This window comes from Leuresthes tenuis, unplaced genomic scaffold, assembly GCF_036924035.1.
Source record: "Leuresthes tenuis unplaced genomic scaffold, fLeuTen1.0.hap1 SCAF_23, whole genome shotgun sequence".
Classification (NCBI taxonomy): domain Eukaryota; kingdom Metazoa; phylum Chordata; class Actinopteri; order Atheriniformes; family Atherinopsidae; genus Leuresthes; species Leuresthes tenuis.
In genome coordinates this window covers 3,164,488-3,191,953 of record NW_027325377.1, presented here as the reverse complement: position 1 = coordinate 3,191,953, position 27,466 = coordinate 3,164,488, and the positions used below count along the sequence as shown (strand labels likewise).

General features: G+C 40.5%; 9 protein-coding genes across 9 annotated transcripts; 3 read left to right on the top strand and 6 right to left on the bottom strand.

The window, feature by feature from the left end:
* Positions 1-5,470: 5,470 nt before the first annotated feature.
* On the bottom strand, positions 5,471-6,132 carry LOC140282984 (histone H3). The gene has a single exon (XM_072377594.1). It carries the CDS (start codon positions 5,933-5,935, stop codon positions 5,525-5,527), a length of 411 nt encoding a protein of 136 aa, XP_072233695.1. The 5' UTR covers positions 5,936-6,132; the 3' UTR covers positions 5,471-5,524.
* Positions 6,133-6,331: 199 nt separating this feature from the next.
* LOC140282986 (histone H4) lies at positions 6,332-7,134 on the bottom strand. Its single transcript, XM_072377596.1, has one exon. The coding sequence runs from the start codon at positions 6,867-6,869 to the stop codon at positions 6,558-6,560; it is 312 nt and encodes a 103-aa protein (XP_072233697.1). The 5' UTR covers positions 6,870-7,134; the 3' UTR covers positions 6,332-6,557.
* Positions 7,135-7,555: 421 nt separating this feature from the next.
* On the bottom strand, positions 7,556-8,023 carry LOC140282985 (histone H2A-like). The gene has a single exon (XM_072377595.1). The coding sequence runs from the start codon at positions 8,020-8,022 to the stop codon at positions 7,636-7,638; it is 387 nt and encodes a 128-aa protein (XP_072233696.1). The 5' UTR covers position 8,023; the 3' UTR covers positions 7,556-7,635.
* An 862-nt stretch (positions 8,024-8,885) lies between these two features.
* LOC140282983 (histone H1-like) lies at positions 8,886-9,591 on the bottom strand. The gene has a single exon (XM_072377593.1). It carries the CDS (start codon positions 9,574-9,576, stop codon positions 8,953-8,955), a length of 624 nt encoding a protein of 207 aa, XP_072233694.1. The 5' UTR covers positions 9,577-9,591; the 3' UTR covers positions 8,886-8,952.
* A 7,630-nt stretch (positions 9,592-17,221) lies between these two features.
* Positions 17,222-17,976, top strand: LOC140282740 (histone H1-like). The gene has a single exon (XM_072377289.1). It carries the CDS (start codon positions 17,237-17,239, stop codon positions 17,858-17,860), a length of 624 nt encoding a protein of 207 aa, XP_072233390.1. The 5' UTR covers positions 17,222-17,236; the 3' UTR covers positions 17,861-17,976.
* Positions 17,977-18,487: 511 nt separating this feature from the next.
* Positions 18,488-18,926, top strand: LOC140283084 (histone H2A-like). The gene has a single exon (XM_072377736.1). The coding sequence runs from the start codon at positions 18,488-18,490 to the stop codon at positions 18,872-18,874; it is 387 nt and encodes a 128-aa protein (XP_072233837.1). The 3' UTR covers positions 18,875-18,926.
* A 475-nt stretch (positions 18,927-19,401) lies between these two features.
* Positions 19,402-20,291, top strand: LOC140282859 (histone H4). The gene has a single exon (XM_072377437.1). The coding sequence runs from the start codon at positions 19,502-19,504 to the stop codon at positions 19,811-19,813; it is 312 nt and encodes a 103-aa protein (XP_072233538.1). The 5' UTR covers positions 19,402-19,501; the 3' UTR covers positions 19,814-20,291.
* A 4,398-nt stretch (positions 20,292-24,689) lies between these two features.
* Positions 24,690-25,356, bottom strand: LOC140282822 (histone H3). Its single transcript, XM_072377391.1, has one exon. The coding sequence runs from the start codon at positions 25,195-25,197 to the stop codon at positions 24,787-24,789; it is 411 nt and encodes a 136-aa protein (XP_072233492.1). The 5' UTR covers positions 25,198-25,356; the 3' UTR covers positions 24,690-24,786.
* Positions 25,357-25,977: 621 nt separating this feature from the next.
* Positions 25,978-26,472, bottom strand: LOC140282871 (histone H4). The gene has a single exon (XM_072377448.1). The coding sequence runs from the start codon at positions 26,376-26,378 to the stop codon at positions 26,067-26,069; it is 312 nt and encodes a 103-aa protein (XP_072233549.1). The 5' UTR covers positions 26,379-26,472; the 3' UTR covers positions 25,978-26,066.
* Positions 26,473-27,466: the final 994 nt, after the last annotated feature.

The following is a 27,466-nucleotide window of genomic DNA, read 5'->3' as shown; positions in this document are numbered from 1 at the left end:
CCTTCTATACTGTATTTGATTCTTTAACAATGTGGATTTTCTCGCTGTGGGACTAATAAGGGTTAATCTAACCTTATCAATATGGAGCGATTTGGCTGCCAACAGATCCCTGAACACTGTATAAGTTATATGGCAAACATGCAATATTACACGTCATCAATCATCTCAGGTTATCTGGCCTGAGACCTGAGTGACAAAGACAGAAGTAGAGAAATTATGACATCCGCGAGTACTTCAAGTACTTTATTAGTGTTCAAGTTATCAGAGCTTTGATTACTACAAGCAAACGTGTCCACAGGAAGGAATTAAAAATGACAACTAAACTAAGAGGGGGGGGCAGTCACCCACCAACCAGGATGGTGGTTCGACTCCTGGCTTCCCCGGGCTGCATGATGAAGCATCCTTGGGCCCTGAACCCCACGTTGCCTCCTGATGCGTCCATCTGTGAATATGAATATAATAATTATAATATAATATAATAAAGCACTGACTAAGACATGCTGTATGAGTGAATGTGGCATGTGGTGTTAAAGTGGTCAACTACACGAGAAAAGTACCGTCCATTTACCATTTAATGGTTTTCTTTACAGTTCTGTCCTGTTATACTACATACTATGTTTTGCAGTATTTCTGACCAACAGGCACCTTCTGTTACATTCAAGAAAGAGCGGAAACAAATGACAAATGTGAAGGACCAAGAGGGAGGGCCGACAATGAAATACAGATTATATTACAAGTTAAAATCACATATCTGCAAGATTTTTATCCACACAAGTAAAGGTATTTTTTTCAAATGCAGTTTTATCAGGTGATGCACTGAAACCATCCCATGCCGTGATGCTATGAATATATATAAAAACTGTAAAGAAGGTTCCAAAAGTCTCAAAAAGAGGTTAAAATTTGTCAATGTTTGGGTGATTTTAATTAACTACCAGAAAGTTTCACATTGCCATATAGCTGTATAAGTTGGCCTCTTTCTTAGCGTAGACACTCAGTGGGTCTACATGATGAGATTATCTGGTGGTTAGCAGCTTTTTTTGGCTGCCAAAAGAGGCGTTTGTGTAGACGTCGAGGAGAAAAGAACCCATCGTCACAAAGGCTTGAGCGAGGTCAACTGGACTTCTTCTTCTTGGATCTAGAAGACGATTCACCTCCCATCTGAAAGGCTTCTTCAGTTCTTAACTACATGGTGGGGAGTATCAGCTGATAACCAGAGAGGCTGAGATCAGCTGGATTACAGCTATAGTTGGGTTCTGCTCCTTATCTGAGGGTAATTATCCTTGGATATATGGCGGTGAATGAATGGAATCACTGGCACAAAGCATGTCATACCCCGGTACCATAGGTGGCGCTGTCCCCATTTCAGCTATCGCTAATAGAGCCACTTCCTGTTGGCGTCTTCACCACCAACAACAACAAACTCAGGCATTCAGAAAGATGGCGAACGCAGAGCGAGATGAAGCTGCGTCCCTCTCCATCTGTGATGAGCTGGTTATGGCACAGACGATGCACAACGGCGCATTCTCCATCGCGCTGCTTCTTTCTTTCTGACGACAACAACAGGAATATCGTCTCCTTCCACTTCCGGGTGACGATCGCGGGAAAAAATCTCGAGCATGCGCAGAACGCTCGATCCGATCCACCGTCGTTTCCAGGCACCTTAAGTGGGCATTTGGATCGAGTAATCTCGGGGTCTTAATTCAATCGCGAGTAACCGGATCTGATCCATTTTCTTGTCAGATTAAGGTGTCTAAATTAATTAAATAATTTATTGTAATTTAGCCATTAATCCGATCCGATGGCACTCATTTAACCGCACTGACTACGGTTCTTAGACTTTCTATTGTAGTATTGTCTGCATTTGTAGAAGAACGTTTTTAATAAATAATAATAAAAAAATTATAATTTCACAATTTGTAAGAGTTTGGCAAGAACTGTAAGATTATATTTGGGTAGTTCACATCTGTTAAAGTGAAAGCATCATCTTGGGAGAAGGTGGTGGTTGTTAGTGGTTTTAATCAGTAGCAGCAAGAAAGCTCCTTGTCTTGTACTCTGGGGGCAAAACACTGTTGGAAACTCTTCAAATCTGGTGTCACCTGAGAAGAAAAATCAGTGATAAAAGTGTCATTTGAAAATCTTTTTAAGTCAACATACAAGCTTTTGCATATGAGAGGCAGACCTGAAAATGATGAACAAGGTTGATGAAAATGACCATTTGTAATTCATTTTTCTTCGGCCAAAGTCATCTGTAGACCGATGGCGGCAGGAATCACATGGGCGCCCACGAGTGTTGAGTGTACATGACGTCAGACACCAAGCAACATTATCTGTGGAAACGAAGCAAAGTAAAGTCCATATACAACCAGATATACAAACCTTTCAGTGCAGATGGGAAACTAAAAATACTGGTGACCAGCTAAGTTACAAATATATGTTGAATCGTTCCTCTATTGGTTACTTGCTGCAGTATCAGAGGAGGTTCACTGTGTCTTCACGTCCTCTTTTGTTCTGGTTGTAGAAACAGATTCACAAGCATCAAAACGCTGACCTGAGAAGTGTTTCTCTGTCCGTGGAAAGACTGAAAACCTGTTGTAGCTTTTTCCCCAAATTCTTTGCAGCGTGTCAGATATCAAGAGAAGGCTGGAGGCCTCCCTCAAGCGTTATATTCGCCACGATCTGGATCTGATTACAGCAATTACATATTCCAGGTATATGTAAAACAGATTAGTTTTTCTTTCTGAGCGATGCAGTTATCTGTGGGTGGACATCAATGACTTCTTCTTGACGCTACAGTAACTGAAAGAGGCAAATTATGCAGCAAATTTACCTTCTTAACTTACCTTTTGTGTTTCTCTTTCTGTTCACTGGTTGGTTTTGACACGTCTTAAATCAGCAATAAAATACACTAAAACAAAGATCTATCATCCAGTTTGTTTCTCATCTCTCGGTTAGGCTTCCTTATCCATGAAAATATTGCTTTTAATATTATTGGTGTGGGACTCTCAGTCTTTTTTTGTCAGCACACCCCTCGATTTAAATTTCAAGAACGATAAAATGAAGCTCAAGAGAATTATATAAACAATTCAAAGGTTGTTGCGTTAGCTGACTGTTACTGAGGGGAATTAGAACACATCTCATAAAAAAGTTTGTTTTACTTATTTTTTCATTTTAACATTATTAAATACAATAACATCTTTGGTGTTATGGGTCAATTTTGATCCATAGACATAGGCTCTTTTTCAGCAGTAGAACTTTAATAGAAATATGAGAAAACAGCAGTTTTTCTGTAACAGCAAACTCAGGTGGAGCCCCGTCCTTCACCTGCAGCATTTCAGCAGGCAGCTCAGCTTTATTTCTCTTCCCTGTGCCCACCACGGTAAGTTTCCTCCTGAGAAGTTCTTGTCCAACATCATAGCTGGTAAAGAAAGTGTCACAAGTGATGTTGTTTTCCTTGGTTACTGTTGGAAAAATTATATAGTTATACTATGACAGAAGAGTCCCTCCATCTTTTCCTCTTCTATGATTCAAGCAAAAGTGTTTTGACTCTGGTACTAGACTTTCCCATAACATTGAATGTTCCTTCCCATAATAATGAATGGGGAGAAAAGCGCCTTTTCTCATAACATTGTGTGATCAGCAAGCATAAACAACATAAATAGCTGGAGCACCATTTTGTCAGGGAGATCTTCCCGACAGGTTGTGTGGATTTGTGCGGACTTGTCTCTTTCTTGCAAGAAATAAATGTTTTGTGTTAATCGTATCCAGCGACTCTGAGCCTAATTTTGAGAGAATTTTTCTAACAGTTACTGACCACACGTTTTCCTTGGTTTCTCTCAATGATTTTTATGCCATATTTCCCTTACTTACTGGGTACATAATGGAAGGGACAAGCTGTTCCTCCACTGAGGCCTCTGGCCTTGGGCTGACAATCAGTGGAAGCAGCTGCACATCTGTCCCAGACACCCCTGATGGGAGCAGGCTTTTCCGATCTTGCTCTGGTACCTCTGTTGTCAAATCTGAGGACTCTTGATATCATTTGAAAGGTCTTAAGTGACGTTGTTGCTCTGCCTGTCGATGCGTCCCAGAGACGATCAAAACTGCAACCCAGATTTGTGAAGATCTGCAGCATGAAGCCAATCACTGAAAAATGAGGATTAAAGATGTCATTTTTGCACAACCTTTAGGGAGTTGTTCATGTTTTAAAACACATTTTTTCAGAGGCAATTTGTAAAAAATGGATAGCAGTGTTGAATATTAAAAAAAGAAACATGTTACACTGAACATAAGTACACAGTTAAGGTGCTTGAAAACAGTCAGACTTTAAATAATTACGCTGTAAAGGTGGTTTGTTATTTATTTTTCATTCTAAAAGTTGTAGTGTATAGCAGTTTACTTTTCCAGAAAGGTTGAGTTTTCTATGAATTACAGTGTGTGAAATAAACATTTTCCTATGTACCAAAAGGGTGAAAGTTTGGGAACCACTGCTCTGGGTGAATAAACTGTGATGCTAAAATGCTATTAAACAAACAGACCTGTAGCCACCAGCAAGGATGCATGCTGTCGTCTCCCCTCAAGATTAGTCATATCCAGAATAATTATCTGAACTGAGTAAGGAATCAGCAGCTCAAAGGATGACTTGATATCCTGAACATGAGCCACTGCAAATCGTGTGGGCCCTGGTACCATCTGTAGTAGGTTAGCAGCTTGGTGGGGGGGGGTTTCTCACTGGGGATGAAGACCTATTGTGAAGGCCATCTTCAAATTCAGTTTTACAATCAGAACAATCTGAACTGACATCGAAATTATCCTCATATTTGGAGAAATCTTCCTCTTCCACATGTGCTTTATCTTTAAATATGAGTTCTTTATGATTCAAATATGTCTTTTGTCTCACCACCGTGAGATGTCAGATGTGCAGGTGTAAAGCATAAAGCGCGAGAAAATGTTTGATTTTTACAATGTTATGGAATAACATCTAAAAAAGAAAGTGAGAACAAACAGCTTCTCTGCACTTTGATAATAATGTAACGTAAATGTAATGTAAATAATGTGTCTCTGCGGTTCTAAATGACCCAATTATCCTATTATATGGATGTAAATGTGTGGGGTATAGCAGCATGTGTGCTCAAAACTTTTTTTTTTTTTTTTTTTTTTTTTACACGTTTATAACAGAAAATAAGCTAAAGCCATTGAGTTTCAAGAAGAATATATATATATATATATATTTGTATGATTTTTCTTCTTGTGATTTGTTGTCACAAAAATTCAGTCTTGTGACAACATTGGCAAGTACACACCTAAAATAATTACTTACTTTGTTTTGACTCACTTTTCAAACCTGCATGTAACCTGATTTAGATTGACTATATATATATATATATATATGTATATAATAATGTAAATTAATATATAATATATAAATTAAATAGACTTAATTAAATGTATTTGCAGATTATAGAACCTTAGCTCTTGTAAGACAAGTGAGTGGCTCTTAAAAGAGCCGTTGTGTTTGGGTGTAGCGAGTCTAAGCCCTCTCTCCGCGGATGCGGCGGGCCAGCTGGATATCTTTGGGCATGATGGTGACCCTCTTGGCGTGGATGGCGCAGAGGTTGGTGTCCTCGAAGAGGCCGACCAGATAAGCCTCGCTGGCCTCCTGCAGAGCCATGACGGCGGAGCTCTGGAAGCGCAGGTCGGTCTTGAAGTCCTGAGCGATCTCTCTGACCAGCCGCTGGAAGGGCAGCTTGCGGATGAGCAGCTCGGTGGATTTCTGGTAGCGACGGATCTCCCTGAGAGCCACGGTACCGGGCCTGTAACGGTGAGGCTTCTTGACGCCGCCGGTGGCTGGGGCGCTTTTCCGGGCAGCCTTGGTGGCGAGCTGCTTCCTGGGAGCTTTGCCGCCGGTGGATTTACGGGCTGTCTGCTTGGTTCTAGCCATAGCTTGTTTTAGCCTTTCTAGTCTTCTCACAGAAAGTTAATAGAGGAGACGTTGCGGTGCAGACGGTTCTTATAGCCCCCGCCGGGGCGGCTTCAACGCTGATTGGTCCAATCTGTACACGTGACCTAACCGCCAAAACAAAAAAGTTCAAACCGACCTATCAGGGCGGCCTGCTGGAAACGACCGTTAAGTACATTTGTTGGCACAAAAATAAAGTAAATACACAATTCTCCATAACACAACTACAATAACTAAAAAGTACTGTGAATGTACTGTGCTGAAATCAAGTAATTAAAAATAGTTTAAATTATGTATTAATTGTCGACTTACACTTTTTTTATTTTTTTATTCAATGTAATCGTGACATAAACAACAGGAACTGTTGATCTAACTGTTGTTAGACTATCTGGTCTAATGTAATCATGACAAAGAGGAATTGTGCTTTGATGAATACGTTAGTACAAACTTGTAATAAATGCTTTGAGATAACAATGTTAATCAGATAAAATAGTTTAAAATACAACTTGAAGAGTTATAAATGTTTGTGGTTGAGGAACAGTGCTTTGAGAGGTGTGGGTGGCTCTTAAAAGAGCCGTTGATTTGTCGAGTAAAGATGTCCGCTTTAACCTCCGAAGCCGTAGAGAGTGCGGCCCTGCCTCTTGAGCGCGTAGACCACGTCCATGGCGGTGACCGTCTTCCTCTTGGCGTGCTCGGTGTAAGTGACTGCGTCACGGATGACGTTCTCCAGGAAGACCTTGAGCACTCCGCGGGTCTCCTCGTAGATCAAGCCGGAGATACGCTTGACTCCGCCGCGGCGGGCCAGGCGGCGGATGGCGGGCTTGGTGATTCCCTGGATGTTATCACGGAGAACTTTACGGTGACGCTTAGCGCCTCCTTTGCCGAGTCCTTTTCCTCCTTTGCCGCGTCCAGACATGTCTTCTGATTGAGTGGTTGGTTCAGCTGAGACTGATGTCTGAGCAGCAGCGAGCTCAGGGATTTAAAGGCAGGCTGCGGACGTGAATGAGAGCAGTCAGCCCTCAGTTTCTCTACTTCCTCCTGCTGTCAGCCGCCGGCCACATAACACTGAATTTCCGGTTGTTGACAAAATTAAAAGCAAAAAACATGGTGGCCCGACATCCTTGAGTTTCTATAAAATAAATGTAGGTCTGAACTATATGTAAAAGGAAAGTCTGATAGCTGATGAACAGTTAGTTCTGCCACCACAATAAATGTGGACAGGAAAAATAGTCAAGGCCACAAAGAAAGATCCCATGAGTACATTTAGTGACAGCTAAATTAATCATGTGACAATTCATCCTCAGCCTTACTTTCAACTGAAAATGTCGTATGTTCATGTTTTTATTAAACATGTGCATCATTGCATTCCTAATAAGATTTATATTTGACGTTTAGTTTAATGTCCAATGGATAAAATACATAAAACTTGGTTTAAAGTAGAAGAGGTGAAGGCTGTCTCTGCTTTGATAAATTCAGGTTGCAATAATGAAACACTTATACCGTTATACTTATATTAGCCTGAAAAGAATTGAGACGAAGTAACATTATCATAAAGTTATGATCACTGACATGACAGTAGTAGTTATAGGTGTTTTTGTTGGTGTAATCATTAGGAGTTGCTCGTTAGAAGTGGGTGGGTGGCTCTTAAAAGAGCCGTTGAGGTGGTTGAAGATGCTGGAGGCTTATTTAACCTTGGCGGCCTTCTCGGTCTTCTTGGGCAGAAGAACAGCCTGGATGTTGGGCAGCACGCCGCCCTGAGCGATGGTGACGCCGCCGAGCAGCTTGTTGAGCTCCTCATCGTTGCGGACAGCCAGCTGCAGGTGACGGGGGATGATCCTAGTCTTCTTGTTGTCGCGAGCGGCGTTTCCAGCCAATTCCAGGATCTCAGCGGTCAGATACTCGAGCACGGCGGCCAGGTAGACGGGAGCTCCGGCACCGACACGCTCGGCATAGTTGCCCTTCCTCAGCAGCCTGTGGACACGGCCGACTGGGAACTGCAGTCCAGCACGAGATGAGCGGGTCTTGGCCTTTGCTCTGGCTTTGCCGCCGGTCTTTCCACGTCCAGACATGTTTTTAACGCTAAGTGTATAATACTGTACAAACTGTAAGCAGAATAACGGTAACAAAGGTCAACGCTCATTTTTATAGCCGCCTTCTGTGCTCTTATTGGCCAGACACAGCTGCAGTGTGATCGTCCAATCAGAAACGCTGACGTCATGTTACTGTAGAAAGTTGCGAGATTTCCGTCTAACAGTGACCGAGATTCAGAAAATACAACGGCTCTGATATTCTATCATCTATATGTTATTCTTATACAGTGACATAGCTGATCTTACCCAATTTTAATTAAATAATTACACATTAATTTCATAGAGAACAGACATTAGAAAAGATTTGAAAAATCTATAATAAAACAATAAATAATAAAATCTCAGTGATTTCTCATCTGTGTGTACCAGGACACAAATAGATGTACAAACTTAATATAATTCTCTCTCTATTTATATGTATGTATGTTTTTACATTTTTAATAAAAATTAAATTGCTTTAATTGCTGAATAGTGATAACTAACATCTATTACTCCGTTCCTTAGTTATATACTCATAAACTAAATACTTTTACTGATTTGGCGTACTGCTCACGTTAAAATATTGTTTTTTGCAACCTGCCAGAGACTTTTGTCTTTGTTTCTTTCTCTGAAGCTGTTGCTGGGAAGAGGAAATCTGGGTTTCCACCCAACATCAGATGATGAAAACGGATGAATAGATTATTCTGCAGTTAGTAGCGCAACTTTGAATAAATATTCTACATACTTTCAAATGTTGAGAGATGTCCGGTTATAACATCGGAACGACAGGAAACTCCACAGTAACAACCGTCTTATATGTATAAAAATATAAATATCAAAATTGACAGGTAAAAGATAGGAAATATGCTCTTGAGACATTTGGGTGGCTCTTAAAAGAGCCTTTTTTGAGGGAAACAGAAGTGAACAGATCTACTTCTTGGCTGCCCTCTTGGCGGGGGCCTTCTTCGCCTTTGGAGATTTAGCTTTTGCTGCCTTCTTCACGACCTTCTTGGGTGTAACTGCCTTCTTCGCAGCCTTCTTGGGTGCTGCGGCCTTCTTTGCAGCCTTCTTCGGGGACTTTACTGCCTTCTTAGGGGTTGCTTTCTTAGCGGCGGCGGCGGGTTTCTTTGCCTTCTTGGGAGTAGTTTTCGCTGCCTTGGGCTTCTTGGCGGCTGTAGGTTTTTTCGCTGCCGGTTTCTTGGCTTTGACCGCGGCTTTCTTCGGTGCCTTCTTGGGCTTCTCAGCGGGCTTGGCTGCCTTGAAGGATCCGGAGGCTCCTGTTCCTTTGGTCTGGACCAGGGAGCCGTTCTCCACTAAGCTCTTGATGGAGCGCCTGATCTGGGCGGCGTTGTGCTCCACATCGTAGCCCTTGCCGGCCAGAGCCTTCTTCAACGCGACCAGAGAAAGTCCTTTGCGGTCCTTGGAGTCGGCCACAGCTTTCAGCACGAGCTCGCGGGCGCTGGGTCCGGCCTTCTTTTTCGGCTTGCCTGCCGCCGCCTTCTTCTTCGGGGCTTTCGCCGGGGCGGCGGGTGCTGCGGGTGCTACTTCTGCCATGCTTAAATCTCAGCGTAACTTGTCCGATAAGACTGATCAGGATCTCCGAGCAAAGGCTGGAACTTAAACACACCATGAGAACCGTGGAGACTCAACCAAGCTGGCTGCTCGCAGCTAAGGCAGGAACAGAGCGACACTTGTGTTTTCTCTTCACCGAAAAATCAACTAAATATACATCTCAAGAAAATACTTTAAGCTTTCAATAAATCACACTCATAAAGGAGAAGTTTGTCTTCACGGCGAAGCCCCACAAACACGAAAACATCTTTGTATTTTGTTTGGAAAGCCTTTAAAACGGTCCCATCTGTCCCCGGGCGAGGCAATGCTCCCTGACTTTTCCTTCGGATTTCTCTTCTAAATGCTTTAAAATACACAATAACTCCACCAATACGAGTTTAACATCAAGATAACATGTTTATTCAAACATATGATGTAAAAACAATGAACTTCAGCTGATCGCTTTTCATTAAACAGAGCTTAATTATGTGCCTGCAAACACACTGCTGTTGGTGGAGGCAACTGGCTGCCTAACTTAACCACACAGTGGGTGTTCAATGTTTCCCACCGTTTATCTCTAGAAATTACTGTAAAACCACGCGTGGATCTTATTTATTACAGTCTGAAACGTGTGAGTCAGATTAATGTATTTTCAGACAGACCAGTCCTCTCTCCACCAGCCCTTAACAGCAGGCATCAAATGATTGAACCACATTATTGATCACAACAGTGAATGTTAAAACTACTACAGAATATCCCAGATTATAGTGAATAGTAATTTATTGACATATAATCAGCATTTTGATTACGTTGTTTTAATATATATATTTGTAATGTAAACCACACAAAGACTATTTCAGACAGACAAGCCCACACTCCCAACTTTCAACAGTTTATTTCATCAGAGTGAAACTGTTTCTTTACACATGAAGAGAGAAAAGAAAATAACTGATGATACAGTAGTTACTCTGATCCTTGTTAGAATTGCAAACAACACAAAATTACAACATAATTGTCCCACATTTATAATACAAATAGTAACAATAAAATAAATAAAGTATACCAAAATCATTAAACCACTCCATGCAAAAAAATAATCTTGCTTTTTACAGTAATACGAGATTTAGAAAAATGTATTTGATCAATAATACCATTTAAAAATCTTATTTAAATGCCTCTGACTTGATATGGAGGGTCCGTTAAGCTGTTGGGATCATTTATCTTTCAGAGGTTAGATGAAGACTCTCAGTCATTGTAATCATAAGAGCTGGAATAAGGTCAACTGGACTTCGTCTTGGATCTTGATGTCATTTCATCTGTTATCTGAAAGGCTTCTTTAGTTCTGAACTAGATGGTGTGGAGTATCAGCTGATGAGCAGAGAGGGTTGTTACAGTCTCATGTGTCGCTGAACCCCCAGAACAATGCGATAGCATGTCGTTAGAGTCATTATCACCTCTGAATTGTCTACCTGCCTGAAAGGGCTAATCTTATCCAAGGTTCCAATGTGTGAATGATTGTGAAACTGCCTGAGGAGGAGTGACAATGGTGCATTGTAGGTCCTGGGAAGGTGATACCTGGGACCATCTCTTCTGTTTCAAGATGTTTTTTTTTTCCAGTTTAACATCTTCTCCTAAACCACCCGTCTTCTCCGTCCAGTATGTGTACATTACTGTCTTCAGAGTGTCCCTTCTCCTTCAGATGTAGGTGCACTGCTGAGTCTTGACTGTCTCTCCTGCGTTGTGCCATGTTCTTGTAGAGCTGTTGTCTGATCTCTCCTACATAGAGGTCTATATATATATATATATATATATATTTCCATACTCCTCTGACTCCTACCCTCAGCCTTGGTAGGTACACACAGGTACGGTAGGTACAGCGTTCTGATGACAGCCACTTTGTGATCTGTTGAACCATTTGAGTCAAAAAGCATGTACTAGTCAGTATATGTGAGTTTCCTGTAAACCTTACTGTTCCAGTTCAATGCACACAGCACAGTCCAATAAAGACAGCTTGTAGTCTTTTGCATCCCTCATAAACTTGTTGTTGCTGTCCACCAAGTGGAAGTGCTCCATGAAAGCCTCCAGTTCTTGAGTTTTGAAGGGTTTAGGTTCACTTCTCTCTGTAGAAGGATTGGTTGCTACAAACAAGCACAAGGTTTTTCTAATTGATCAGGTTTATTCTCTGCTAAAACATTTCCATTGTTCTGGGAGTGATCACGTCCAGGATGAAAATGCCTCCATCCTGTCACAGTCTGCTCTTTCACAGTCTATGTTTTAACCATGGTTTCAGTTATGTTCTAGTCCTGTTTTTCCCACCTCGGTTCACTCAGGTCACCTGGTTAATTGTTCACAGCTCATTCACTGATCACTCCCTCCACAGTATTTAGTCTCCTGGTTTCCTTTCAGTCGCTGCAGAATCCTCACCTCACTTTATGCCACACAGATAAGTCTCAGTTTGCCGATCTCAGTCTTGTTTTGTGTTCCTTTGCTTATTCATAGTCTCCTTTTTGTTTCATAGTTAAGTATTTTTGATCCGGCTCTGCCGCGCTTTATGTTTTTTGGCCTTGTCTTGTTTTTTTGTTCTTGCTCCCTGTTTTTGTTAATAAACCTTGTTACGTTTGGAAGAACTGCATCTGGGTCCTACCTCTACCTATCTGAACCGTGACACATCCAAATGGCATGAGGTTTGAGCGTGTAAATGATGTTATAATTGGCTTTATTCTTAGACATTATGTATTCATATTCTGTATTTTACTAAATAACCTATGTTCCTAGCTGGTACTTTTTCACTCTGTAATGTATGTCCTTGAATGATCCAAGACTTTAGGATGACATAGATTAGATACAAGCCTAAAACAACACTCCTAAAACACACATTGTTGATCACATCCAAAGAACACGACAAAGACGGTGGTTGGCCTGCTCAGGTCACTAAAAACTGGCCAATTATCCCCTGATAAGTGTGAGTACAACCCCTGTGAGATAAAGGTGAACATAAATATGAAATGTTTCCGGTTATCGGGGCTCGGTCTGATGGGTTTCCTGCGAGTGCTCTGTCACTCCGAGTCCAACGCTGCCAAATACTTTACATGTGATCACTAATAAATACTTTGTTTAACTTTAGATTTAGATAGGCTTCCAATGAAAGAATCGAACTAACATTGACATGAATCAAATGCTGTGGTTTTCTTAATCCAGCTGAACACCTGTGGAAGACTTTGATCCAACATGTGAGACAACGCTCTCTTTTCCATCTCTCCAGTGTAGTTCTACAGACTTGTAGAAGAACTGCCAATGAGCACTGATGCTGTACATGGCCCATCCATCCAGTTTCTATACCCGCTTAATCCGTCAGTCGGGTCACAGGGGTGGGGTTCACCCTGGACAGGTCGCCAGTCCATCACAGGGCCGCACAGAGACAAACAACCACACATGCTCAAACTCACTCCTAAGGACAGTTTTAGAAACACCAATCAGCCTAACATGCATGTTTTTGGACGTTGGGAGGAAGCCGGAGTACCCAGAGATAACCCACGCATACACGGGGAAAACATGATCCAAGACTTAAGGATGTACTCCTGTACATGGCCCAATAACTTAAATGTGGAATTAATGAAAAAGAAATAGCAGCGGGCAGAGCCTTCAGGGTGCTGGTGTGTTTGTATCTGAGCTGATGGTTTGATAAAACACTGTCTGCTCTCGTTTGGTGGCATATCTCAGAACTGACCTTTATCATTCAGGAAATAATCCAGGATACAGGCAGACTTTAGGTGAGATTAGGTCTTAAAGGGTTTTAAAGCAGCATAAAAGAATGAAAATACTAAACTCTCAAAGATGAAGTGTAATCAATACAAAAATAATACTTATTATGATAATAGATAATAATATCATTACTGTCTACAACTGTTTTATATGTATTATATGTATGATCTAAAGAAAATCTGCCAATTCAGACCTAAACAGATTCATTTCTTAAAATCTGCATAGAGATTTAGTTCCTTCCGTCAACAATGAATCAAATACACACATTTATTTTGAATTCTCTCTGAGTTGTCACTTTAAGTATCACAGAGTTAATCCCTACTTCTCATTTTTAAGATAACAAGCCACCACTCATGACAGGCAATTGTCTGTGTCTGGAAAATTAATCAAACATGTGGACGCTGGACTTATATTTTGCTCTGAATTGTATCTTAAGTGTTGATTACAACCCCCTTATTACATTTCCATAAGTCATTTAAATGGCTCCTTGACGAGCTGATCATTTGAATCAGGTGTGGTGGAGAAGGGAAACATTGAAAAGATGCAGAGCAGTGGATCATGAGGACCTGAGGACACTGTTAAGCGATGTGTGTGAGGGTTGTTTTGGGCGTGTATCTAATTCAACAAATCTAATTTGAAGAGATGGGGACGTTTAATCTGTTCCTGTTATATAAGCCAGCTCTAACCAGTTATGTTATGTTATAGTTCTAAACCATAATGTCCTGTTCAGTGGAAAACTACAGAATAAGAATATATGATGTCTAAAAACAACTAAAAACCTTAGTTCTCCGGTCCACATATAAACATTACAGTCATGATTAGTGCAAATCTTCCTCCTCACTTTCCAAAAAGTTTTTGTCTTCAAAACTGCTCCTTCATGTGAACGATAAAGGGTTTAATACACCCATATAATGCAGCTGAGAGTGAAACCAATCCTGCATGGATATATTAAACTGGACGAAGCATTTAGTGCATGCTCCACAGTTCTGTGTATATACACAGGAGAAATCTGTAGCTAACCATTCAACATTGCACTGATTTATTGCCAATTTGTCGTTTGTTTTGGTCAGTGACATGTTAGCAGAAAAAGGGAGCATATCACAACCTATAGTAGCTGAGTCAGACATACATTGATGCTTGTATACTGGGATAATATACTGTAGCTTGTCTTAACTGGTCTTCACTTTTTTAACAAGCCCACGTATCAGTTCATGTGTTTTTTATTTAATTTTTTGCACATCACTAAAATTACTGATATCTCAGCTAGATTTTATGTCTCAAAGTAATCTGTTGACTCTATATCAGGTATGAAAGCCATGTTGTCTGCTCATGACCTTAACAATTTCTCCCATGTTGAGTTGGTGGTGGAAGAAAGTAACCATATAGGAGCAAATGTTAAAAAGCACAGAAACACCTGACCATGTGTATGAACTTGAAGTTGTGTAAAATGAATAATCGCATTTAGTAAAGAGCCTAAAACACTCTTTGGAAAAGCTTTCTTTTCATATCTGTTGAATGAATCTAGAGCTGAAGTCAGAAATAGAGCTTAAAACTGATGCTTACTTAATAATAATTAATAATAATTAGGTTTTTCAGATTTCCTCTGTATCAATTTGATATGATGGCAGTTGTCAGAACATCCAAAATGACAGAAGTAAAGAGCTGCTGACTGATAATTCTGTGTGTTTATTACAGATGAAAGTGTCAAAAAAATGTTTGTGTGAAAAAAATTTGCCTTTTATAAGGAATTTTATTTAAAATCTAAGGTTACCCCCTTCTCCAAGCAAACCAATCAGATGAGAAGAATTAGTAATTGATGGTTTTTACTAACGTTTGTGTAAAAGATTAATCTACGCCACTAGAATTACTGAAGAATACAATCAGATTGTTAAAGAAACTTCCAAGGATGACTGTGTTTTAGTCTATTTTCTCCTCAAGTTCACTATGTAAAGGAACATCTATCTTGTGGACAAAACGCCTGTAAACATGACCGATGGTTAACACTGGTGCGTTGTCCAGTCAGTAACATCCCTCTTCTCTCTCCGTCCGTCATTGCCTTGTCAGTCCAGTCTAAGCTGCTGCAACCAGAGCTCCAAAAGAGATGAGGAAGGCCACCATGATGCTTCTGCAGCTCTTGGAGTGTGTTGATGAAGGACTTGCTGCACAGTTCTTCATCACAGTCTGACAGAGGGTGATTCAGAGAAGGTCCAACCTTCCAGCTAAAGTGAAGAAGGTTCTTCTGAAAGGCCTCAAAGCCACTGGCAGGTTATTTGAGCCTCACCTCGAGTCTTGACCAGTTTGTGGAGCTCTGTAAGCTTTTAACTTTAGATCATCTTTGGACAGTAAAGTTATGGAAACTAGCCTTCAGGTTGTATTCCAGCGGTATGCATTCTTGTATGTTGTGAATGCAATAATTTTAGATGAAATTCACTGGTTTAGGATTATGACGTATGCAGATAATTCCAATTATAATAAACGTTTATTTGGCATTTGTTAATAATAAATTACTCAACATATTTTCTTCTCACCGATAATACTTTTTGACTTGTGTTGGAATTCTAAGTAAATCATATGATAATTAGAATAAGAATAAAAATAATATAGTAAAGTCACCTGACTAGTATGTAGAAACTGTTTTTTCAGACGGTACAAATGTCAATTTACCAGTAAACCTCCAGGGGAAATTATTTTGTATATAACTCAAATGTTTAATAACAGTTTTATAATTAATTATACAATCATTCACAGATAGACCAACATCACCAAGGGTAACAGCCTCTGTAAATTCATTTTCCACCAATGAAAAACATGATGAATCTGGTCTAGTTGAGCTTTGTTGCCTGTATGATGTATGTCTGTATTACAGTGTTAACGTTTGTCCTGCTAATATATTTTGAGCTGTTCAGCCTTGTGTATAACTTGTGTATAACTGATGTAAAGTACGTCATTACTGATATTCAAAGATCAGATATATTTCATTACTTCTAGCAACAGTATACATCATAGTAAAACAAAGGATACACCCTTTTATCAGCTTATCTCATACAATATAGATAATTCATAATTAAAAGGAATTCATTGAGCTACATCTTAGAATATACTGTGTAATATATAATAATCTGGGATATTCTGTAGTAGTTTTAACATTCACTGTTGTGATCAATAATGTGGTTCAATCATTTGATGCCTGCTGTTAAGGGCTGGTGGAGAGAGGACTGGTCTGTCCGAAATAATCTTTTTTTGTTATTACAATGATACATTAATCTGACTCACACGTTTCAGACTGTAATAAATAAGATCCACGCGTGGTTTTACAGTAATTTCTAGAGATAAACGGTGGGAAACATTGAACACCCACTGTGTGGTTAAGTTAGGCAGCCAGTTGGCTCCACCAACAGCAGTGTGTTTGCAGGCACATAATTAAGCTCTGTTTAATGAAAAGCGATCAGCTAAAGTTCATTGTTTTTACATCATATGTTTGAATAAACATGTTCTCTTGATGTTAAAGTCGTATTGGTGGAGTTATTGTGTATTTTAAAGCATTTAGAAGAGAAATCCGAAGGAAAAGTCAGGAAGCATCGCCTCGCCCGGGGACAGATGGGACCGTTTTAAAGGCTTTCCAAACAAAATACAAAGATGTTTTCGTGTTTGTGGGGCTTCGTCGTGAAGACAAACTTCTCCTTTATGAGTGTGATTTATTGAAAGCTTAAAGTATTTTCTTGAGATGTATATTTAGTTGATTTTTCGGTGAAGAGAAAACACAAGTGTCGCTCTGTTCCTGCCTTAGCTGCGAGCAGCCAGCTTGGTTGAGTCTCCACGGTTCTCATGGTGTGTTTAAGTTCCAGCCTTTGCTGGGAGATCCTGATCAGTCTTATCGGACAAGTTACGCTGAGATTTAAGCATGGCAGAAGTAGCACCCGCAGCACCCGCCGCCCCGGCGAAAGCCCCGAAGAAGAAGGCGACGGCAGGCAAGCCGAAAAAGAAGGCCGGACCCAGCGCCCGCGAGCTCGTGCTGAAAGCTGTGGCCGACTCCAAGGACCGCAAAGGACTTTCTCTGGTCGCGTTGAAGAAGGCTCTGGCCGGCAAGGGCTACGATGTGGAGCACAACGCCGCCCAGATCAGGCGCTCCATCAAGAGCTTAGTGGAGAACGGCTCCCTGGTCCAGACCAAAGGAACAGGAGCTTCAGGATCCTTCAAGGCAGCAAAGCCCGCTGAGAAGCCCAAGAAGGCACCGAAGAAAGCCGCGGTCAAAGCCAAGAAACCGGCAGCGAAGAAGCTAACAGCCGCCAAGAAGCCCAAGGCAGCGAAAACTACTCCCAAGAAGGCAAAGAAACCCGCCGCCGCCGCCAAGAAAGCAACCCCTAAGAAGGCAGCAAAGTCCCCGAAGAAGGCTGCAAAGAAAGCCGCAGCACCCAAGAAGGCTGCGAAGAAGGCAGTTACACCCAAGAAGGTCGTGAAGAAGGCAGCAAAAGCTAAATCTCCAAAGGCGAAGAAGGCCCCCGCCAAGAGGGCAGCCAAGAAGTAGACCTGTTCACTTCTGTTTCCCTCAAAAAAGGCTCTTTTAAGAGCCACCCAAATGTCTCAAGAGCATATTTCTTCTTTATAGAGTTTATTTTAGTATTTTTATACATGTTTTATACACATCTTTATCAATCAATTGATATCTTGTTGAGTTTTATTGGTAAGTAAACTTTACATCCTGGAGTTTTATTGTCATTCAGTGTATATACTGACTCCTGTCCTGCTTTCTGCTTTAATCGGCGGGTATATGACCCAATAACAGATTTGTTTTTTAAATAAATCCAACTTTGAGTGCCTCTGTACATACAACAAACCTAAAGTTTAGTTTATATTTCAATCACTTTTGTCCTTCACCAGGTAAGGTGCTATCACTGCATAACGTGTAAAAATTTATAAATAATTTCTGTTTTTAACATCACTGTAATAAATTGCGATTTATTTTTTCAATCTGAGTCATTGTGGGGCGGAAATCAGGACGTTGTACAGTAACATGACGTCAGCTTTTCTGATTGGTCGATCAAACTGCAGCTGCGTCTGGCCAATAGGAGCACAGACAACGGTTATAAGAACCAAACGTTTCTTTCGCAACAGCGTTCTGCTAATTATTACAAATCAGCAAAACAATTTAGATATGTCTGGACGTGGAAAGACCGGTGGAAAAGCCAGAGCAAAGGCCAAGACCCGCTCATCTCGTGCTGGACTGCAGTTCCCAGTCGGCCGTGTCCACCGGCTGCTGAGAAAGGGTAACTATGCCGAGCGTGTTGGTGCCGGAGCTCCCGTCTACCTGGCCGCCGTGCTCGAGTATCTAACCGCTGAGATCCTGGAGTTGGCAGGAAATGCCGCTCGCGACAACAAGAAGACCAGGATCATCCCCCGTCACCTGCAGCTGGCTGTCCGCAACGACGAGGAGCTCAACAAGCTGCTCGGCGGAGTCACCATCGCTCAGGGCGGCGTGCTGCCCAACATCCAAGCTGTTCTTCTGCCCAAGAAGACCGAGAAGCCCGCCAAGGTTAAATAAACCTCCAGCATCATCAAACCATCCCAACGGCTCTTTTAAGAGCCACCCACCCAGATCTAACGAGCAACTCCTAATGATTACACCAACAAAACCAAAATGATCCGCAAATATATTCAGGGAAGTAGTAGAAAACAACAAATAGATATTCTCATGTTTAATATGCATATTAAAAGGAATATAGTTGCACAGTAATTGACCTTAAGTACACTTTGATGAGTAATAAATTACAATGAATGGAGTAAAACGGCACATTAGTAGGTTTGGAAGCTCCTACAAATCACATTAAAAGTGACCGCTGATTATAAACAACTATATACACCCACTTGAATCCCAACAATGTTTATTACATTTTTACCCAAAAATCACACGGTTCACCTAAAGGGTGAATGTGAATAATTATTAAATAAAGATCTTTGTTAATAAGGTGTTTATAAAGCATGTATGGTCATATAATAAATATATAGAACCGGAAATTCAGTGTTATGTGGCCGGCGGCTGACAGCAGGAGGAAGTAGAGAAGCTGAGGGCTGCCTGCTCTCATTCACGTCCGCAGCCTGCCTTTAAATCCCTGAGCTCGCTGCTGCTCAGACATCAGTCTCAGCTGAACCAACCACTCAATCAGAAGACATGTCTGGACGCGGCAAAGGAGGAAAAGGACTCGGCAAAGGAGGCGCCAAGCGTCACCGTAAAGTTCTCCGTGATAACATCCAGGGAATCACCAAGCCCGCCATCCGCCGCCTGGCCCGCCGCGGCGGAGTCAAGCGTATCTCCGGCTTGATCTACGAGGAGACCCGCGGAGTGCTCAAGGTCTTCCTGGAGAACGTCATCCGTGACGCAGTCACCTACACCGAGCACGCCAAGAGGAAAACGGTCACCGCCATGGACGTGGTCTATGCGCTGAAAAGGCAGGGCCGCACCCTCTACGGCTTCGGAGGTTAAAGCGGACATCTTTACTCAACAAACCAACGGCTCTTTTAAGAGCCACCCACACCTCTCAAAGCACAATTCCTGTTGTTTATGTTACGATTACATTCAATCAGTTGTATCTTTTAAAGTGCAAGTCGACAATTACGACATTATTTAAACAATTTTCTAATTACTTGATTTCAGCACAGTTCATACACAGTGATTCTTTTGTTACTGTAATCGTGTTATGGAAAATTGTGTATTTACTTTATTTTTGTACCAACAAATATGCTTATCAACGGTCGTTTCCAGCAGGCCGCTCTGATAGGTCGGTTCGAACTTTTGTGTTGGCGGTTAGGTCACGTGTACAGAGCCACCCACACCTCTCAAAGCACAATTCCTGAAATACGAACATTTATAGTGCATATAAATTATATTCTAAACAAATTACTTGATTAACCTACTTAATTGTAATTAATTTTAATCTCTTAAATCCTTTGTATAAATTTGTACCAACATATATCGTTTTACACAGTATGAGTTAAAATGTAAAATAGTATAAATTATTTGTTTTGTCTAGAATAAAATAAAAAGTTCTTACCTGGGAGTAGAGTATACACCAACTTTACTCAACTGTCCAGTGCTATGTACATAAGTTCCTTCAGCAAATATCTTGTTTTCTGCTTTTATCAATTTTTTCCATATAGTAGCAGACGCATGAAGACACAATAAGTTAACTGTAAAAACACAACTCGTACATTATGACAAGGGTTTCACATTATATACAGTCCAATTCATCCAAATCAGAGTCCAATTTGTTGTAATCAAATTATTTGAGTGTTCAGTCACACAAATCTAAATATAAACTTATTATATAAGATGTAACAAATACACTGTTCATAAATTCTTGTTAACTTTCGAGGCCAAGTTTTTATACAAAAGCAAATTTTCACATCATTAAAATCTGTGTAATGACAAGAATTATAAGGGTATTATTTAATTTTTTTAACTTTTTGTTTGTTTTTGATGAATACTTCATCGGCTTTAACCCTTAGATGCACAAGTGACTGAACCCTACAAAATTTACCCATATTAGAATCAATATTTTTGTCATTTTGGTTAAGAATAATCACTTCTTTAATATTTAGTATTATATTTAGCAACACACACATGTGGTTTCATATTTGAAATATTTTATTTTTCACTTTTTAACATTTTTTATATATATATTGTATATATATTTATTTAATATATATATTGTAATCAAATTATTTCAGGGTTCAGTCACGCAAATCTAAATATAAACTTATTATATAAGATGTAACAAATACACTGTCATAAATTCTTGTTGACTCAATAATGATAAGACTCATTATGTCATTTCGAGGCCAAGTTTTTATACAAAAGCAAATTTGGACATTAAAATCTGTGTACCTTTTTTACCTTTTTGTTTGTTTTTGATCAAGACTTCATCAGCTTTAACCCTTAGATGCACAAGTGACTGGATCCTACAAAATTTACCCATATTAGGTATATTAGGTAATTTTTTTGTCATTTTGTTTAAGAATAATCACTTCTTTAATATTTAGTATTATATTTAGAAACACACATATATGGTTTCATATTTGAAATATTTCATTTTTCACTTTTTAACATTTTTAAAAAAGAAAATTACTCAGAACAGCACACTGGTGAAAAGGTTATCCATGGTGATGCGGCCTGTGTTTCTAAATCTATTACACAACTGCTGGATGTTTTTCACAATGTTTTCCCCATCTATTTTTACCATCTGTTGCATGATGCGTGCGTCATAAAACCAGATCTTCAGGCCGTACTTGGCGGGCTTGCTTGGCATGTCTTGTCGAAACTTGCACCAACTGCTGAATGGCTCTAGTGGCGCAATCACTGGAGATGAATCGCTGTCTACAGTTCACCAGGAACAGTGGAAGGCTGCCATATGGGAAGGTTGGAAGGCTCTGGTCCTCTTATCATCGAAGCTCAAGTTACGGCGAATGTCTTCAAATCTTCCAACAGCCATAGTGCTTTTGTACATGTACGCCTTGAGAGTTATTGTCACTGATATTTACTGTAGTCTTGTATCTTCATCTTCAAATGGCTTTCACCACAAGTACACCTTAGGACACTTTGGCCTGCAAGTGGACAAACCGGTAGACTTGAAACCGCTTATGGTCTTCGTTAATTGTTTCTTAATTGGATCAATATCAGATCCAACCAGTTTACTGCTTTTTTTAACCGGAAGTGACGTCACCTTAAACTTATCAAGTTTGCTCTTTTAACTTTCACCTAATACCAAATATTATTAACTATATCCTCTAAACCAGGGGTCCCCAACCTTTTTGAAAACGAGGGCTACTTCCTGGGTGCTGATTAAGCCTAGGACTACCAGTTCGATACACGTTTCTGAAATAGCCAATTTCCTCAATTGAGCTTTAATAATGTTATTATTAATAATTAATGGTATTTTTCTGTATGAAGACACTGATCATGTTAATGATTTCTCACAAAAATATAAACAATGATAAAAAGATAGGAAATAAATTAATATCACCATTCAATATTCAAGTTTCAGTGTTTTTCAAATTGAACATTTTCAAATAATTACTTCTACAACAGTCCTTGTAAATCACAATGTACCTCCGCAGAATTGTGAACGTTTTTAACAAACACCCTGCACAAGCCTAAGAAAAAAATGCACTTATTTACATTTTACAAACACATTTAACAACTCATGAATGACACATTTTGAACTTGACACCAAGTCCGGCATCTGTTTCTTTGTCAGCTAGTGGGAAGCCTGGCATTGCATGCTCTCCACCAGTGTGTTGCACTCTGTCTTGACACTGAAACTCTGAGTGAGTCTTGCAGATGTGCATCAGTGAGGCGCGTTCGGTGTTTGTTCTTGATGAAGTTCATGTCAGAAAAGGCTGATTCACAAAGATAGGTAGAACCAAACAGGCTTGCAACCTTCAAAGCTGCTGTGCATACACCACTTTACTTTTCTGTGTCAACAAGGCCCCAAAAGTTTGGTGATAGCTGGTGATACCCTGATAGGCTTTGAGATGGAGGTCGTTTTGCAATGTCACAATTTCAAGCTCCATCTGTCCAGCATCGAAGCTGAATGTTGCACTTAACTGCTCAGCAGTGCTTGATATGTCCACATTCATGAAAGGATTTGAAATGAATGACACGCTCGGCTCAAGCTGACCCAGGTCACAAAACCTCTTGTCCAAGTCTTTCTATGACCTGAGAATATTTTTCTGCAACTTTATCAAAAAGCCTCAGATGCAGAAGTATTGTCTTTCAGCACCATCTGCACAGAGGAAAAGTGCAGCACCTTTTTTCTCTTTAAATGCACAGAGAAAATGCTCATCTTGGTTTTAAATGCATTTAAAGCGCTTATCATATCAGCAATAGTCTTACCTTTGCCTTGTAACTCACAGTTCAAACTGTTCAGTTTCTCAGTAATGTCCGTTAAAAATGCAAGGGTCCAGTCAGTGTCGTCCAGCAGCGAGGTGTCTTCCCATCTGGACTGCATGAACTCTTTGATTTCACCCAAAAGTGACAAAAAACGATGCAGATACTTACACGTATCAGCTCTTGCTGTGTAAAATAATGTTCCTGAGGGGTGACATGTCTGATATTGAATGTGTGGTCCACAGTTCATTTATTTAATCCACATCCAGACAGCCACAGTTGATAAGAATCAAAGGTTCCCATTGGATTCCATAGAAAATGTAGTAATACAAAAACTACTATTTCTTAAAATGTATAAAAGGTAAGTTAAAAATGTAAATAGCATTATATCAAAAACACGTTTTTTGAGGAATACCTGGAATATGAAAGGATAAAAATGTTTCATTACGAAGATATTTTAAGGAAACAACCTCACCGGGTCATTTTTGACCCACTTATGCATCTAAGGGTTAAGACCAGCAGGACCTCTGTCCACTGTTTTAATGACTTGGATTCACATTATCTTCCTGGTACAGAAATGATTCCTCAGAATATTGAACAGCATCCTATTTAGCAGATGGTTTCGTGAACTTGCACACACGCACCTCTGTGATGATGTTGCACAGACACCCCAGTATTCCCTGTTATGTGTGTAGCACCATAAATTAGATCATTATTTGCTTAAATTATGCTCTTGAAAAGCTCGGTATTGATGTAAAGATTAAGCTGTGGAGAGACTCCACACAACCTCTTGTGTGGGGTTTTATACAGGTTTAATTTATACATTAAACAATACTCCTTCGGTGGCAATTTGATGTAACTTCCTCCTTAACTTGCTCACAAATATAAATATATATATTTTATTATTTCATTATTATGTTTTGTAGCCTCACATATATTTTAAGCAACAATTCTCCTGTTTTCCATCTCGAATGGAGCAAAGATGCACATCTAGGTGTTATTCTGATCAAATTAATTCAAAATATTACTTCCTTTCAACACAAAGTTTTTATCTTTTTTTTCCAGTTGTCTACCTTATCTTTGGTATATTAAATACATAAAGGCATTAGTAATGTTTAACCAAATATAATTTTAAATGTTTCAATAAAAAAATATTAAGAAACAAATAACTCAAGACTTTTGTTAATATCAAACATTGACTTATGTGTGGATTTAACAGCTCTTGGTTTTCTCAGTACCTTCTTTTCTGTGGTTTAACGGTTCTTTTAAAACTATATATTTGCGCCTACAAACGTACATATTAACGGTTGAAATTCAAACTGATCTGTCACGGTAGCGTGACAGAAACGACCATCAATATACGTTTAATATAGAGTGATCCATGATCTTTACCTTGGTAACAACAAAATGTTATGCATGTTGCAGGGGTTCCTTCACCCATTGAACATAGGAAAATGTGCCAATATATATATAAAATCTTCATAGATGTTAGTAGCGGACTGTAAAACCTCAGCTCTTTTTATAAAAGTGAGTGGCTCTTAAAAGAGCCGTTGTGTTTGGGTGTAGCGAGTCTAAGCCCTCTCTCCACGGATGCGGCGGGCCAGCTGGATATCTTTGGGCATGATGGTGACCCTCTTGGCGTGGATGGCGCAGAGGTTGGTGTCCTCGAAGAGGCCGACCAGGTAAGCCTCGCTGGCCTCCTGCAGAGCCATGACGGCGGAGCTCTGGAAGCGCAGGTCGGTCTTGAAATCCTGAGCGATCTCTCTGACCAGCCGCTGGAAGGGCAGCTTGCGGATGAGCAGCTCGGTGGATTTCTGGTAGCGGCGGATCTCCCTGAGAGCCACGGTACCGGGCCTGTAACGGTGAGGCTTCTTGACGCCGCCGGTGGCTGGGGCGCTTTTCCGGGCAGCTTTGGTGGCGAGCTGCTTCCTGGGAGCTTTGCCTCCGGTGGATTTACGGGCTGTCTGCTTGGTTCTGGCCATGGCTGGTTTTTGCCTTTCTAATCTTCTCAGAAAGTTAATATAGGAGACACTGCGGTGCAGACGGTTCTTATAGCCCCAGCCGGAACGGCTTCAACGCTGATTGGTCCAATCTGTGCACGTGACTTAACCGCCAAAACAAAATGAACACAATGAAAACAACTTGAAATTCAAACTGACCTATCAGAGCGGCCTGCTGGAAACGACCGTTATGCACGTTTGTAGGAGCAAAGATACACTCTGATAACATCTGAGATCCGTACCTCTGAACTAATATAACTATTAGTACTATTACTACTGAGATTTTACAATCCAACCCAAACAAAATGTAGATGTAATAAGTTCATGTCTGTTGGCACATTCTCATAAGGCAAATAGGTAGAGGACCTTGTATACACATATTACAATTGTCGGTATGTAGTAAAACAGTAAATTGTTGCCATGGAGTCGGGTGTTTCATGCAACCACTGTGAGCATTATGAGTTTTACTGCTCATGGAGTTGTTGAAAACTGACGGTACAGTTCAAGATTTCATCTTTTAAAAAAAAAATAAGTTTGATAACAGGAACCGTGCTTTGAGAGGGTCAACGCTGATTCGACCAATCTATACACGTTCAAACAGACCTATCAGAGCGGCCTGCTGGAAACAACCGTTGGTAAGTGCATTTTTTGGCACAAAATCAAAGTAAATACACAATACAGCTAAAATAACATTACTTATTTAAGTAATATGTTATTTGTCAACTCGCATTTTTGCTTTTGATGTTATATCTGGTTTAATATAATCATTGTATTAACAACAGGAATTATGCTTTGAGAGGTGTGGGTGGCTCTTAAAAGAGCCGTTGGTTTGTTGAGTAAAGATGTCCGCTTTAACCTCCGAAGCCGTAGAGGGTGCGGCCCTGCCTTTTCAGCGCATAGACCACGTCCATGGCGGTGACCGTCTTCCTCTTGGCGTGCTCGGTGTAGGTGACTGCGTCACGGATGACGTTCTCCAGGAAGACCTTGAGCACTCCGCGGGTCTCCTCGTAGATCAAGCCGGAGATACGCTTGACTCCGCCGCGGCGGGCCAGGCGGCGGATGGCGGGCTTGGTGATTCCCTGGATGTTATCACGGAGAACTTTACGGTGACGCTTGGCGCCTCCTTTGCCGAGTCCTTTTCCTCCTTTGCCGCGTCCAGACATGTCTTCTGAATGAGTGGTTGGTTCAGCTGAGACTGATGTCTGAGCAGCAGCGAGCTCAGGGATTTAAAGGCAGGCTGCGGACGTGAATGAGAGCAGGCAGCCCTCAACTTCTCTACTTCCTCCTTTAAGCTACACATTTCCGGTTAATGAAACACTCTTTCATTATAAAAGTACAAGCATCGCACCACTCATTGTCTCGTGCTCATACAATAAATAAACTACAAGTCTAGTTTAAACTGTGTTTAATAAGCACCTGCATATATACTTACTGAGTCATGTCATGTGGTGCAACATAATATTCAGAGTTGGTGGTCATCAGCTAAAAGTCTGAGTTTCTTCTGCTGTTTTTTATCCTTATGGATCAGATATGGACATTTGGTAGCCTGAAGGTTGAATTTGCATTTGTAAGCTGTGTAGATGCAGATCCTTTCTTATCCAAACTATAAACTACACATAAACATCATTCATTCTTTAGCTAGCTTGTATCCATGTTATAATGTCTAAATACTCTCTTCAGATCCAGATAAAAACAGTAAATATTCACAGTTTAAATATCTAAGACAAGTCATTCCTCAGTCAACTCAGTTACAACTCTTGCTCTGTTTACTTTGTTCAGTGTTATATTTATGTGTTTATGAATGTTATTTGATCCAATGGACACTCTTTGGTCAATATAACCGGGTAATGCTGAGTGATCCACCAGAGCGCTGTTCAAAGATCCTTATTAGTGTCAAAGTCTCAGCTTTCATTTGTCGTGGAGCAATTTCATCATCCCAGCAGATATTTTACTGTATTTTACTTGTCTTCGCAGTTCTTTGGTCAACGCACCTCAGTTGTTTTTAAATGTTATTACTTATTATAAATAAAGGTGACTTGACTTGGACAAATTAAAACAGAAATTCAGAAATTAATGTTTCACAGCAAAAGTCAGTGAATCCTTCTTTAAAACCCCAGCTGCACTGTGGACTGATTACCTGGCAGTCTGGAGGTTGTGCCCACCTGTTCCCACCTGCCCACCTGTCCAGGTTGTGCCCACCTGTTCCCACCTATGCCCACCTGTTCCCACCTGTGCCCACCTGTCCAGGTTG

What these genes read in the sequence shown, in the direction of transcription:
- LOC140282984 (XM_072377594.1), bottom strand. Translation starts at nt 5,935, where the DNA reads ATGGCTAGAACCAAGCAGACAGCCCGTAAATCCACCGGCGGCAAAGCT.
- LOC140282986 (XM_072377596.1), bottom strand. Translation starts at nt 6,869, where the DNA reads ATGTCTGGACGCGGCAAAGGAGGAAAAGGACTCGGCAAAGGAGGCGCT.
- LOC140282985 (XM_072377595.1), bottom strand. Translation starts at nt 8,022, where the DNA reads ATGTCTGGACGTGGAAAGACCGGCGGCAAAGCCAGAGCAAAGGCCAAG.
- LOC140282983 (XM_072377593.1), bottom strand. Translation starts at nt 9,576, where the DNA reads ATGGCAGAAGTAGCACCCGCAGCACCCGCCGCCCCGGCGAAAGCCCCG.
- LOC140282740 (XM_072377289.1), top strand. Translation starts at nt 17,237, where the DNA reads ATGGCAGAAGTAGCACCCGCAGCACCCGCCGCCCCGGCGAAAGCCCCG.
- LOC140283084 (XM_072377736.1), top strand. Translation starts at nt 18,488, where the DNA reads ATGTCTGGACGTGGAAAGACCGGTGGAAAAGCCAGAGCAAAGGCCAAG.
- LOC140282859 (XM_072377437.1), top strand. Translation starts at nt 19,502, where the DNA reads ATGTCTGGACGCGGCAAAGGAGGAAAAGGACTCGGCAAAGGAGGCGCC.
- LOC140282822 (XM_072377391.1), bottom strand. Translation starts at nt 25,197, where the DNA reads ATGGCCAGAACCAAGCAGACAGCCCGTAAATCCACCGGAGGCAAAGCT.
- LOC140282871 (XM_072377448.1), bottom strand. Translation starts at nt 26,378, where the DNA reads ATGTCTGGACGCGGCAAAGGAGGAAAAGGACTCGGCAAAGGAGGCGCC.